The sequence below is a fragment of the Crotalus tigris genome, unplaced genomic scaffold (assembly GCF_016545835.1).
Source record: "Crotalus tigris isolate CLP2741 ecotype Arizona unplaced genomic scaffold, ASM1654583v1 scf7180000017804.1919176, whole genome shotgun sequence".
NCBI classification, from domain to species: Eukaryota; Metazoa; Chordata; class Lepidosauria; order Squamata; family Viperidae; genus Crotalus; species Crotalus tigris.
The window spans coordinates 1709050-1724094 of record NW_024096647.1 but is presented as its reverse complement, the minus strand read 5'-3'; the positions used below and the strand labels follow the sequence as shown (position 1 = coordinate 1724094).

At 36.6% G+C, this 15045-nt stretch overlaps 1 protein-coding gene across 2 annotated transcripts in view; it reads right to left on the bottom strand.

Annotated features, from left to right (window-relative positions):
- Positions 1-14246, bottom strand: part of LOC120307701 (bifunctional heparan sulfate N-deacetylase/N-sulfotransferase 3) — an 80097-nt gene extending 65851 nt beyond the window's left edge. For both annotated transcript variants that reach the window (XM_039342722.1, XM_039342721.1), the window contains exons 1-2: positions 13934-14246; positions 7946-9064 (exon numbers count right to left, since the gene is read on the bottom strand). In XM_039342722.1, coding sequence (XP_039198656.1) covers positions 7946-8917 — 972 coding nt within the window. In that variant the 5' untranslated portion in view covers positions 8918-9064; positions 13934-14246. The remainder of the gene's footprint in view (positions 1-7945; positions 9065-13933) is intronic.
- Positions 14247-15045: the final 799 nt, after the last annotated feature.

Sequence of the window (15045 nt, the reverse complement as noted above, 5' to 3'; positions counted from 1 at the left end):
GTAAGGCCTTAGTTAGCTACAGTAGCTAAGAATCACTACTACAAGATAGAAATTCTCAGTAGCCAGCCTCATGAAACTACTAAACACTTTCAAGCTTTTGGCCTGTCTCACATAATCTATGCTGTCATTTTGTATTTTGATTGACAACAGCTGCCTCAAAATCTCAGGGAGGGAAGACGTCTTTTCAGTTTTGTTACTCAAGCTTCTGTAAACCAGACACTGAATGGTGGTATGTATGTTACAAAGCATGTCAGCAGGAGTAGAACAGCCTTCCTCAAAACATTAAAATAGTCATAATCTTTGGAAGACTCTTGAAACTACTTCACACATTGTTCCTAGCTCTCTGTGTGGGCAAAGACATAATTTATCCTTGGGTCTCACACCCTTGTGTCTGACATTTTTTCAATGTTTTGTACAGTCCAAGCGAACAGAGTTTTTACATGTGTACAAAACATACTATAGGTTAATATGGACATCTGCTTTATAGAGAGGCCTGCATTTGCAGCTGCCAACTTACTTGTATCCGTATCTTTAATATAGAAATTCCAAAGGATATTTTTTCTTTTCTGAGAAAATATTTTAGAAAGCAAGCTGAAAAAGAGAGACAGCAAACCCAAACACATTGTGCAGTGCACAAGCACGCACTGACTGACACATTTGCTCCATTAATGCATCCAAAGATCACAGCTTGCTCTAGTTGTGCAGTGCTAGAGCCCTGAGGCTCCACAATCTCAACATTAGAGTTGGCAACTGTTACATAGTGGAGGGTTTTTTTTTTTTTTTTACCATGCCCTTAACTAAGGTAGTTCAAACAGTATTTTTCTGGAAGATCCACTGATGCGTATCTGTAATTCCGTACCTTATTCTAAATTTCTAAATTCCAAATTAAAGAGTTGTTTTTACAAATACATTTCTCTTATACAGATAGCTTTTTAATTTCAAAGGGTAAAAGAAAATTGCTATATATTCTGTCGTCACAGTACATACCTTCCTACATAATTCTATAATGAAAGTCTAACATTAAGGAATGCATTGCTTACAGTCAGATCAAGGAAAGTCAATAACACCGGAGTACCACTGGACTTATATGTAGCTCATTTGATGCACTTTTGCTTCCTGATTTTTTATTTATTTAGTTTTCAATTTGGAAAAAATAAACTGGCCATATCCATTTTTTAAGAGTCCCGCTGTTGATGGGAGTGAAACAAAAGACGTGTCATTAAGCTAATTCATTTTGTAGTAAATAGTATGTGGTAAATATACTGTACATACAAGGCCAATTTTTTGAGTCAATAAATGTTCACTTTGTGAACATACCCTAAATGTAGTCTTAATATTCCACATATACTATAACTCTGGCTTTCAACAGTGTTGAAGTAGTTAGCTTCTCACCAAGCTAAGTGTTTAGGCCGCGGGTCTACAAATTTATGACTTATCTGGGGTGCAGCAAGGAAAAATTGTCTTGGGCCACATATAAAATATATAATATAGTTAATGCACATAAATCACATATAAAAATTTACGATCTTGTGGGGTTGCATTACTAGCTGTCCAGGGGTGCCTGTGGACCGTATGTCACAGGTTAGACAGTCCGGATTTAAGGGCTTCTGAACAGAACATCTATAGAAGCTGAAAGTACTTCGCCTGTCAAACAACACAGATTTCTCTATTTATTCTAACAATCCAGTTTTGGAATTTACATGTCCATTTACACAAGTTATGTGCCAGCCTGACCTTCGTATCACCTTCAACAGTTGGTCTTGCCAAACTGAAACTTTCTAAGTAAGACAATGGGCACCTTAAACATTAAAAATAGGGGATAATTAAAAAATCCCAATGGGATATCATTTCAATTTTCTTAGATACTACATTCCTGACCTTAGAGTAGCTCTAGGTAGACAAATTTCAGAGTCCAATTAAAGTGCGAGGCTGTAAAATGTGAACTCATTAACAAATCTGATTATGCCTGTCAGGGCTCAAAAAAGAATGATGAGTAATTCTTACAGTACATTATGAAAAAGAACAAGGATGTGCAGTTTCCCACTAGGTGGGTTGCATATTGTGTTAATAGGAATAATAATTAGATTAATTTAAAGAGACATGGATTCTCTCTCCAACTCCAGTGTGTTTTTTCCTGAGTGTGATAGGGAATTAACTGTATTATTTTCACATCATTTTGGTTTTGTTACCACTTTATTTAATATTTATATTTTATATTCCTACATCTTCTAAATAGGAAAAATAGCTCCACCACACCTTTCTCCTAATGAACGTGGTGATCTTAATAGAATCACTAACAATGGTAAATTCTGAATATATATCTTATTATCAATGCAAAGTTGATTGCGTTTTTTTCACAAATTTATGAGCAATCCTAATTTCTAAAAAAAAAAAAAGTAAATACGTGAACTGGATAAACAATAACTGTAAAATATAGAGCTGAATTCCTTCTCTTTCATTTACAAATTATAATATAGTAATTGTCAGAAAATCTAAATTCATAATCTGAGTTAACAATGATTGGTTTCTGATTTTTCTATTAGTCAAGAATCTAAAGCTCTTAATATCAGAGATTCTAGGTATATGTACTGATTCTGATATCCTTAGTTCCTTTAACACATTCAGAATTCACAACTATCTAGTTAATAGTGTACAAAACCCAAATCCTTTTTTCCACAGTACTAACATTAGAGGTGGTAGCTGTTCACCACTGATTATTTTACTTTAATATTTCATTAATGGAATTTGTGCAAACACTTTTGCGGGGGAGGATATTTCCCCTGACACATACCTGCAATTATAGTAAGACCTCTAACTGTTCTCAGCACATGACCATTACATTTCTTAAGTTCTGTATCAGCATATTGATTTGCTAAAAATATAAGAAGATTCATGCTGGATCAAATCATCATTCTATTTCCACAGTGGCCAACCAGATGTCTATATGAGATTTGTAAGCAGGACATGAGTGAAATAACAAATTCCCAATGGTATTCCTTAGCAACTTCACATTTAAATGGAAGCTGTTTCTGCCCCTAAGAGATCATAATTAACAACCGCTGATAACCTGATCTTTCATGAACTGACTTATAATGAGACATGAAAAGAGATTTAATATGCGCAGCCTACCCAGTTACAGACTATTTTCATATCAGACTTCTGATATACAGGTAAAACGAAATGCAGTATCTAATAAGATGGTATTCATATAGTGTACAAATACTGCTTTCCAGATGATTTGCGTAAACGTTGCCAGACTTACTCAGTCCCACGTGCTACTACTCAGTCCCATTGTGCTACTAAAGACAACTTCCACATTCATAGTAATAAAGATTCATTGCTAACATCTCTAAAAGAACATATTATTTTAAAAAATATTTTCCCTGTTCTACTTTTTCAACATTCCCTGGTGTAAAATAAGAGTTGCTGAACTTTCTACAGTAGTGTTCAAAAATGACCTTAAAGTCAGAATTTCATAGTAATTTTTTGAAAATGATAGGAAAATTCTTGAAAGACAACACACTTTGTCAGATTCTCTCCCCAACACATATACCTTTTTAGCTTCCAATACTACTGATTTTTTTATAACTAAGTTTGCAATGCAAATGAGGTCACAAATACTATTGATTTAGTTTATAAAATCATGAGGTGATTTATTTGATTTTGGCTTACTGCAGGGATTCCCAATCCCCGGTCCATGGACTGGCACTTGTCTGTGGCATGCCAGAAACTGGCCGTGTGAGCAAAGTTCCATCCGCGGGATGCAGGCAGCACACGAAACCACGCCCCCTCTGGTCCGTGAAAAAACCTTTCTCCACGGAACCAGTCCCTGGCGCCCAAAAGGTTGGGAGCCTCTGGATTAGTGAATTACATAAACCATATCATAGTGGCCTCAATATATTGTGTAAAACCAAGCCGTTATGGTTTATATAAGAAACCATGGAATTAACTATGGTTTTGCATCATTTGATAATCAAATCTATGAGTGTTGGCCTAGTGCAGATGATGGTATATTAACTGATTTCAACATAACTCAATGCTATCCACATGGGCACTTCATACCACACATGACACTTAGTTGGAAGAAGTTATATCATGAAAGAAAAAAACATTTTTTATAACAACTTCAATTTCTTATTTTGGATAAAATTGGGAACATGTTGTTTGTTCAGATATTAAACCACAATGGCATATTAATGGTAATCAAAGTTTGCTTTAATTAACAATTTTCATTATTTTCAATCAACAAGTGATATCATGAAAGTTTATACAATGTGCAGACCCTATAGCATTTTTAAGGTTCTTATACTTTTATAAATTTCTGTGTTTTTTATAAATAAAATAAATGATCATTTAACAGTCAGCCACTTTCACTGGCAGAATGTGAGCTTGCATTTAAACAATTGAATTAATTTTAATAAAAATAAAGAGAACATGTCAGGTTCAAAATTGGAAGCCATTTTTCTATCCATGTTTCTTTTAATATGAATTGTTTAAATGCAAGCTCAAGTTCTGCCATTGAAAGTCACTGATCTTTAAATGTTTTTCATATCAGACTCAGGCCATGTAGCAAAATGGAAAAATTTCCACTGGTTTTAATCTACTTTATTAAGGACTTCTAGTTCAGTGGTTCTCAACCTGTGGGTCGGGACCCCATTTGGGGTCGAACGACCATTTCACGGGGGTCACCAAACAAGGCTGTCCGCCATTTTTTTCCCCCTGTCTTTGGCCACGCCCCTGGAACCCGGTGATGTATAAGTGGTTGGGGGTCACCACAACATGGGGAACTGTATTATGGGGTCGCAGCATTAGAAACGTTGAGAACCACTGTTCTAGTTTAAAGTGAATATTGAAGAATGAAAATTATAGAGCTGAGTCTTGTTCAGTCACCATGTCCCTTCATAAATTTAATGTATAAATAGCTATCAGCCACTCTCTTCCCACAAGTCCCTCTGATGATATAATTGAAAAACCAGTCCCCATGAGGAATGTACTGCATTCATAGGATATTTTTATGTACATGCTAAGATTTCCATTTCAACTAGAAATTTGATAATGCTGCAGGTAGAGCATTATATTGCAGGTACACTGTAGCCAAGGACAAGTAAATGTTTTCTAATAATATAGCTTGACTTATTATTATTGACTTATTATTATAGGGGAAGGATGTTTCACCTATGCTTATTATAGGGGAAGGATGTTTCACCTATGCTTCTTGTACTGAATTCTACAGGAGAAAACATGGAAAGGCTATATAGGATTTGCAGGTTTAGCTATTTGTTCTTCCCGAGGATCTGTAAACTGAAAAACGTAAAAAAAGGAAAAATAATTTGTATGAAAATAGGCATTGTAGAAAGCACTTATGCCTATGACAGTTTCAAATACTGCTACTAATATTAAAAGAATACTTTAAGTCACAATTTTGTTTGCAAGTTGGATAGCCTATTAAATAAATACTACGCACTAAAGGTCTATTTAAAACTTGTCACAAATGATATTGTTTGTAATTGAATTGACTGATGTACTGTTTCATAATCATATCTTCTTTAACTGCTAATTGCAAATTTTAAAAATTCAGTGATTAAGCTAAGGAATATCAATAGTTATGTTTTAATTTCATACCCCTAATCTTTCTGATGCACCAAACCCAATAATTAAAGTGATAAATTCCAGATTGATTTTAGATTAAATTTAAGATTTATAGGTTATTCCCTAGCCATCTGTTTCACGATTGAATTTTTCTTAATGAAACAAGAGAACTAAAGTGCAGAAAAATAACTTTTCTTTAAAGGTTACACCTACTCATATAAATCCAGATTTTAACTGAAACACAACATATGGCATACTTAATATTTCATCTGTCTGCATGAAATGGGAGGAGGGAAGGAAGTTGAAAAGCTGTGCTAAACCAATTGTTAGCTTATTGGGGATGGCTACAGAGAAAATCCATGTACTATATTTTTTGAACCATCCAGAATAATTTCTGGAAAGTTGAATATCTAGAGGGATTTGTTGATTTTCAAAGAGTCTTACCAACTTAGTCTTATCTAGATACTTTGAACCAGAATTCTACTAGGCCAAACTAACTTGTCTACTGCAATAGTTTCTTTTAAGTCAGTCTGCTCTTTGCAGAATATTAGTCAATCTCATAATATGGAAGCTTTCCATAGAAAAAGCAAGTAGAACACTGATTTTAAAAAACAGAAAGTAACTTTTCTGAGAAGCACATCTGAATTTAGAGTAACCAAGCAGAAATTGAGAACAGATAATGTAGGAAGCGTGTAATGAATAGCTTAAACTATGTGTTGTTTGCTGTAATTAAAAAATATGCCCTTCTTACGTACAGTATGCCATGTCTTGTTTAATTTATAACTTTCCATGAAAAAATATTTTGCATATATTATTCTAGAGCCAGTTTGGTCCAGACCAGGGGTAGACAACTTTGGCTCTTTTATGACTCATGAACTTCAACTCCCAGAATTCCTGAGCCAGCATGGCTCAGCTTGGAAACCTCTCCCTTTCCCCTCAGCATGGCTGGCTCAGGAATTCTGGGAGTTAAAGTCCATGAGTCATAAAAGAGCCAAGGTTGCCTATCCCTGGTCTAGTGGTTAAAGCACAAGACTGGAAACCAGGAGACTGAGAATTCTAGTCCCACCTTAGGCATGAAAACCTAAGGTGACCTTGGGCCAGTCACTCTCAGCTCACCTCATAGGTTGTTGTTGTGGGGAAAATAGGGGAAGGAAAGTGTATTGGATGTTTGTCACCCTGAGCTATTTTGTAAAAATAATAAAAACGGGATAAAAATAAGATAAAATGAATTCTATAATTTGTCATGTACAAACCTTTATTTCTCCAATAAATTAAACTTAATGAAGAAATCTCCCACCTGGATCCTAAAGTACTGCACCATGTGATTCTGATTTATTTATGAAAAAAAAAATTGGTGTCTTCAGCCTGATTACCTGCAGACCTCAGAATCATTAGGAATGATAGGTAAGCTTTGACATACTTCAAACCTCCCCTCAATGGCGTGCTATAAATGGTTATATCATCAACCTTAGAAAGGGCAAAAGTTATGCAGATATGATCCACCAGCCCATTTTATTGGCAGTCATACATGCGTTCATTGCACATAGAACTACAGGTAGTCCTCGACTTACAACTGTTCATTTAGTGACCATTCAAAGGTACAACGGTGACTTATTACTGTTTTTCACACTTATGATTGTTGCAGCATCCCCCTGATCACGTGATTGATGCCTGGCAACTGGTTTATGACAGTTGCAGTGTCCCAGGGTCATGTGATCATCTTTTACAACCTTCTGACAAGCAAAGTCAATGGGGAAGCCAGATTCACTTAACAACCGAGCTACTAACAACTGCAATGACTCACTTAGCAACTGTGGCAAGAAAAGTTGTAAAATGAGGCAAAACTCACTTAACAAATATCTCACTTAACAACATAAAAATGGGGCTCAATTGTGGTCGTAAATCAAGGACTACCTGAATACAAAATGGAAATCTACTGCCTTTATAATTTTATCTTCTCTACATGACTCATTTAAAAAAAATCCAGTACATAATAACAAAGTTTAATATATAGATATTAAATATCAAAATATCTCACCAATAGAAAAAAAAGAAGCAACAAGATTAATCATTCTGAAAAAAAAAGCTAATGTGATTTCTATTGAGCAATAATAGCCTATTATTGGTTCCCACCAAGGCCAGACTTTAGCTCTACTAAATTAAAAGGTTTAACCGATGTAAAAACAAAACAATGGCTTAATTAAAATACTGATTTTATTTCAAATGAATATATTGAACACAAAGGAGTTGTCTATTTAAATAAAACTTTATTTAACTATAGAGGTTTCGCGTTAAAAATAAATAAATATTTGGATAACATCACCGTTATCATAGGAGACTTTCTGGCATACCATACCTGAACATCACTGGCTTTCATTCTTGTTTCCTCTTTTCCAACAAAGATGTCATCAATGTCTACAAGTATGTATCTATCCAGGGATAATGTAAGTCTCTTTCCAGTCAAAAATGAGACAGCATCTATAAAGATGAGCTTGTGCAGCCAGAAGTTCAAATTGTTACCAAAAAGAACTCGCTGAATTCCATCGTGTAGACCCAAGTCATGAATAACTGTTGCATGTAGAACATTTTTAACAACGGGTGGAGGGAGGTTTTCAGGTGCTCTTAGTTTTGCAAATACAACAGGTTGGTAAGCTGAATGATTTATATGGAAAACTGTCCAGTCACTTCCAAGCAAAGGCCCTTTATCAAGCTTGGATGGTTTTGTTAGATGGAGCAGAGGAGAATGGGGATTAATGCAACAATCTTTTACGCCTACATTGCTATGGATTTGGAAAGGAGCCCCTTTTAACTGAAAAGTCTGCAAAGTGTTATCACTGCTTCTTTGAAACCCAATTATTCCTACATTGAATTCCCCACAGTATTTATCTAGAAGGCCCCGATTCCAGGAATCCATATTTACATATTTAGAAATATTTTCATATATTATTAGAAGATACTTGCCTTTATTTTTATCTATCAGTACAGGAAGATCACCTTTCCCAGAAGCAATCTCTATGTGATACTGGAACCTGCTGGATTCTAATACCATGACTATATCCTGACCAAGTACAGAGTACTGACTTTCCACAAATACAAGCACAACAGGGTCAGTCCTGAATGGTTCACTGGCCTTAATCATCTTCCATGGAGATAGCAGCATTGGAAGATCCCCACATTCAACATCTGAAGAAATTTCAGAAACTTCGTTTTCTTGTTTGTAGCCATTGTATAAATAATAGGCTGAAATAACAATGCTCACCATACAAAATGTAGCTAATAATATTACTGTTCGTTGAAAATGTCTATGAAGTTTCACAATAAAAGTCATGTTGTAAGTCAGGCCTAGATGCTTTCCAGTTGTGAGTGCATTGAGATTATAAAGAGTTTCAGAATTTATTCCAGTGCAGTTTTAGAAGTTTATGTCACCATTGCAGCATGTATCTCTGTCTTCAGTACAATTCAGGGTCAATATATTCTGGAAAGGAAAAAGAGAGAGTTAAGTAATTTCCCGCCCACTCTTAACCAATTGATCACAATAATCTCAAAACTACCTAATATAACAATGGAATTAAATCTGAAGTAAGAACTGAATTACAATGGTCTTCTTCCCAAAATTGTTGCATGAAACGGTCTTCTCCAAGCTGATTCTTCCCAGATGTATTGGATCAATTCCCATTTTCTGCAGTCTATATGGCATTTATCAAACAATTTTGTCTTCATTTGATGCAAGTAATTAACAAAGCTTTTTATTCCAAACCAAATACCATTATTTATTATCTGGTGTATGTCATAATTTGGCACAATATTTTATTTAATAATTTAAATTCTGAAATTTATTATCATCAATATAATAAAAATAGATAAAATAATTCATATTTATATAGTTAAAGTAATTATTAAAGCATTACAACAAAATATTTTTTTTAAAAAATCAATAAATTAAAATCTTCTTCAATAGCAGGTATAACTTAGTGTAGGGGTAGGCAACCTTGTCTCTTTTATGACTCGTGGACTTCAACTCCCAGAATTCCTGAGCTAGTATGGCTGGCTCAGGAATTCTGGGAGTTGAAGTCCACGAGTCATAAAAGAGCCAAGATTGCCTACCTGACTTAGTGGAATCCTACGGCCTTTGAGTCAGTGATGCAAGAAACAAGATTGGTGACTTTTTTTTTTTTTAAATCAGAAGGAGCTTTCTTGGAAACAAAAGAAGACAAAAGTTCAGATGATTTTCTAATCCTGAACTTTAGGCTTCCTAAAAATATTCACCTTTGATACCTGGCAAAATGACAAGGATGGACAGACAGAATTCAGAGTTCATTGCATCCAGAAAGGAAGTTCCTCTCATTTTCCCATCAAATTGACCCTTGAGAGTGATAATGTATTTTAAAATCCAAAGTTTCTCAGCACTCTGGGAGAATATACAGGATCAAGATTCTTTAGAGACTCCCCTCCCCCCAGTGTCCAATCAGACGGGGATGGCATGCTTCCAGATTTCACCCATCAAACAATATCCAAGAATGTGATTTTACATTTGATATGATGGCTCTATGGAACAGCTTTTCCCCAATATTCAGAGAGTCCCAACAATGCTGGATGTGGACCATCCCTTAGACCAGGGATAGGCAACCTTGGGCTCTTTTATGACTCATGGACTTCAACTCCCAGAATTCCTGAGCCAGCATGGCTCAGCTTGGAAACCTCTCCCTTTCCCCTCAGCATGGCTGGCTCAGGAATTCTGGGAGTTGAAGTCCACGAGTCATAAAAGAGATAAGGTTGCCTACCCCTGCCTTAGACACTGGAGCAGAATGTTGTGTGAATCACCAATAAGTATCAATATGAGTTTTGTGAACTATTGTGCTTGGCATATAACTATTAGATGTATCACTGCTGCTAGTTGGATTTATATTAGTGAAGTATTTTTCAGTTATTTTTAGTATTGTTAGCTTTCCAAAATGGAGTGGTGAGTGGACAACCATGTAAATTGAATAAATAAAGCACAGTCTTTTTCCTGGACTAAAATTAAATATGTTTCAACTAAAGGTGATAAATTGCACAATATTTTCTATAATGGTACACAGATATTAAAACTCATCTGACCAACACTGTGTATGAATAGCATTTTTTTAAGAAAACCAACACTGTGTTTGGCCCTATTTGGCAGTAAAATGCATCAACTTAAAAAGACATTAAAAAAAATTAATATTTTAAAATTATAAACAGTAATTATTACAAATTAAATGTAGTTATGAGGATGATAATTGATATAGTATGGCTTAATATATGAATTATGTGAAATAATACATCTAATATAAGCTAATAGGATAAGCAACATTTGTTGCTAGGAAACTAATACAAAATAAACATCATTAAGACATGATAAGGAAAATTATTTTTTTTTCAAGTCCTACTGATTTTAATGGAAAAAATAAAGCTCCTACATAATCCTCATGCAAAAAATAATCAAGTTTCATTGATCTTAATATCAGCCTGATTGTGTCCTCTTTTCTGATCTGATACAATTATAAAGTAAATGTTTGATATATTGTGTAGTATAAGATTAAAAGGACTCTTTCTAGTATTTTTAAACTTAAATGTATTTGGATCTTACTTGTTTGGAATATTTATAATCACAGAGTGATCATATTATTGAATACATGTGTGTGTTTATTTACATTTTTTAAAAAATCAATATTTATACTTGATAATTTCCCAGCATATATGAATCCATCAGGTATGAATCACATAACCCAGACCTATTCTTTTAAACCTGATACTATCCACAAAATGCTTTATATTTCATGCCTGTGAATTTTTTCTGCAGCTCTCCTTTTAAGGAATACCTACTTCACTAAGTACATATTTGCAGTAAATGCTGAAGTAACAGTGTCTACATTTCTTTGCTCAGTATGTGGCAGAACATTCCGTGTTAACATCGGTCTTATTAGCCACCTATGGATACATCGTTAATGGCCCATAATCCACAAGATGTCAAGGTCCTCATCGAATTCGATGGACGAACAACCAGTCTTCCATAAAGGACGACAATACATTTCTCCAAATAGCCCCTTATAGCCCAACTAAACCAAATTTTATGAATATTTGCAGTTGTATTGCTGTTTAGTTCACTTATCTATGTAGCGTTAGCTACAATATAAATAATTAAGACAAATAGTATTTAAGCCTGTAGTTTAAGTCCTACACAAAATATCCTGAAAGTGTAGCAACGTAAAAAAATGTCATATTTCACAGTGTTAACCTAAATATTTCAGTCCTACATAGCTACATGCTGACCCAACAAAATTTGCTCTGAATCTCTCTTAGATCCAAGGAACCAAGAATGCAATCCCAACGAGTTTACTGAAACATGCTTAACAGGATTGCAACTATGAAGCTGCAAACTGTTTCAGCTAGATCAGTGGTTCTCAATCTTTTTAATGCTGCGACCCCCCAACTGGTCATAAGTCTAGGACTACTCAACCGGTCGTAAGTCGAGGACTACTCAACTGGTGCAGCACCGTTTGCAGAATGGGACTTTTGGCGGGCTCAGCAGGGCAGAGACAGCCTGGACAATTCCTATTGGCTTTTGAAAGCCAATAGAATTAGACTCTATTCAAGAGAGTCTATTCTATTGGCTTTCAAAAGCCAATAGAATAAAAGGGAGTAGCACAGCTAAGGAAAAGGGGAAAAAAAATGGTGGACTGCGTTGTTTGGCGACCCCCGTGAAATGGTCATTCGACCCCAAATGGGGTCCTGACCCACAGGTTGAGAACCACTGAGCTAGATTGAAATATTTTATTCAACTGTGGATGGAATTGCTAGAAACACTTCAGTCATGCTTGCCTAAAAATGCAGTACAAAGTGTTAGGCCCCTATATATTTTTCCCTCAAAGTAATAGGACAATATTTATTTTAAAAAGTAAAATAAAATCAGATTGGAAGCCTCCAACTCCCATATCTAGGTAAGCTGTATTATACTTTCTATCTGTTTTAAAATTACTGTTTGTTCTTTCAAATGAGTTTACTCCATTGTCTCTAAGTTCTAGGCCTGCCTTAGGTATGAAAGCCAATTGAGTGATTTTGGTTCAGGCACCTCACAGGGTTGTTGTTATGGGGAAAATAAGAGAAGGAAAGATAATTAGGTATATTTGCTGTCCTTACTTATTTATCAACATGATAAAGTCAGGATTGAAAAAAAATAAACAAAATTCAGAATAGTTCCTTGAAGACTCAAATTCAGCCAAAATTCAAAATAACATCCAGATAATAACTATCATGAAATGTATCCTGTTCATTACATTCTTTTTCAAATGACATTACTAAAACATTTAATAATTCAGTTCCTTTCATTTTAATCAGAAGTACACCTCTTTAAGTCTAAAGAAGTGGAAATAGTATGGGTGAAAGCTAAACAATTTATTCTCTACTACTGTTTTGTCTACATTTGTATATATTGGCTGCCTTTTTGCCCAAGACAGTTAGTCACACCTCATTTTTGCATATTAAGTTCATTATATGAACTTTAATTTTAATATATATTCTAAAATACTTGGATATCAAATAGTTTTCTAAAATATTTAATTTTCTGTTCATCTCTTGCTTCAAAACTCCCATGTAACTTGCAAGCAAAAGTTTACTGTTTCACTTAAAAAGTCTATGTAAACAAGAAGACATAACCATGTTTAGAAATTCAGATTTTTTTTTTTTTAAAGATATTCATCGTAAGGTCCGGGGTTGATTAAAGTTCCATTTGATTGTCACGCCAATGAAACAATTCTGAATCTCACAAAACACTAGAGGGCATCAAGGACTCACAAAAAAACCAAAACAAAACAACCCCATCCAAGAGTGAACCGGGCCCGGTACCATACTAGGAAGGCAGATGTTTACAGAGATAACATTTTAAAAAATGAAATTGCAAGCTGCTAAACAACAGCGTTTGTTTGTGTGTAGGTGGGTGGGAGATTTTCCTCTTCAAAAGCCATACGAAGTCATTTCTTAATCAGTAAAAGCTTAATGCAAATTATTGTATTCCTTAATAATAACTTATATACCTCCCCCCCATATCAGCTATTTTGCATCCAAGATCGCGGTACACAACCTTGAACCACAGGCGGGCTAACCCCGGCGGCAGGTCCAAAAACCCTTCCAGGGCAACATCCAGCGCAGTTGTACAGGAGACCAAGCCGCCTCCCCCCCCCCCCCGCAAGAACTTTTTATTCTGGGAATAACAGAAGAATAGAAAAATAAATTTAAAAAGAACTTTTATTCTGGGAAGGGGAACCCAGGTTTGAAGATGAGCCGGTGGAGAAAGCATCAACCGCCGCCCCTCCGGGACCTCCCTTACCTGCAGGAGGGGCGCACCGAAGCCCCGGGGGGCGCCTCCTCTTTGCCCACTCAAACTTGGGAGTCCCTCTTCCGCTCCTCTCCGCCTGGGGCTCCCCGTCCCCAGAAAGGGCCAGAGAGAGGCGGACAGCGGCGCCCTCGTCGCTCCGCACCGCCTTCCTGGCGGAGCTGGAAAGGACTTGAAGAAGACGCGGCAGCGGCCCCCTCGCTCTTGCTTCCCCGGGAAAAAGGGGGCGGGAGGGCGGGAAGCGCGCAGGCAAGGAAAGGGCGGGCGGCGCATCCCCTTCACGGAAAAGCCGCCCACCCGCCGCCGCCGCCGCCGCCGCCGCCGCCACCTCTACTGAGACTTTTTGACGGGAAGCAGCTCAACACCTTCCACTCTAGAAGGGGGCAGAGCACCGAGGGCCGAGCTCCCCTTTCCATTGGTGGAGGGCTTTCCTTACTTAACCAATAAGCGTTTGGGGGGGACTGCGGCCTTGGAGAAGAGCGACTCGGGTGCTTTGGGCGCCGTTGGGGGGAAGCGTGGCTGGTCTCGCCGTGGGACTTTTGCAAAAACCGGACGGTGAGCGAGGGAGAGCAACCTTCGCGGTTTCTAATGCAAGAGCCCGAATACAGTACCGTGGAAACAAAGGATTCGGGGCTGCTGCTCAGGGCTAGTTTAGTCCCAGCAGACTTTCATTCCGCTGCATGTATACCTCTCTCTACCGGTAAAATCCATAAGTAATACTCTGAATCAATGGCGTTTAAATGCGCGCATCATGAACTATAATCGGACACTGAGCGAAAGAGCAACTGTAGAGGACACGCGTCGCCTTGAAATATGCAAGGAAACGGAAACTGAACCAATTAGAAGGACCTTCAAATAAAATAAGAGGAATTGAGGAAGGGCAGAGTTTGAAAAGAAACTTAACAGTATTAAGAAGAATCTTTTCAGCACTAATCCTAGGGCGGGTTGCTTAAGCCGAGTGTGAGAATTATGACAAGGCTAAAAATGATTAGGTTTCTTTTCCTTCCTTAAGGGGTCCTTGTGTATATACACGCCTATTTAACAGACCCAGAGCGTTCCCAAGCTGTATTAATCAAATTAAAAGATTCCTGATGTGGGAAGTCAGA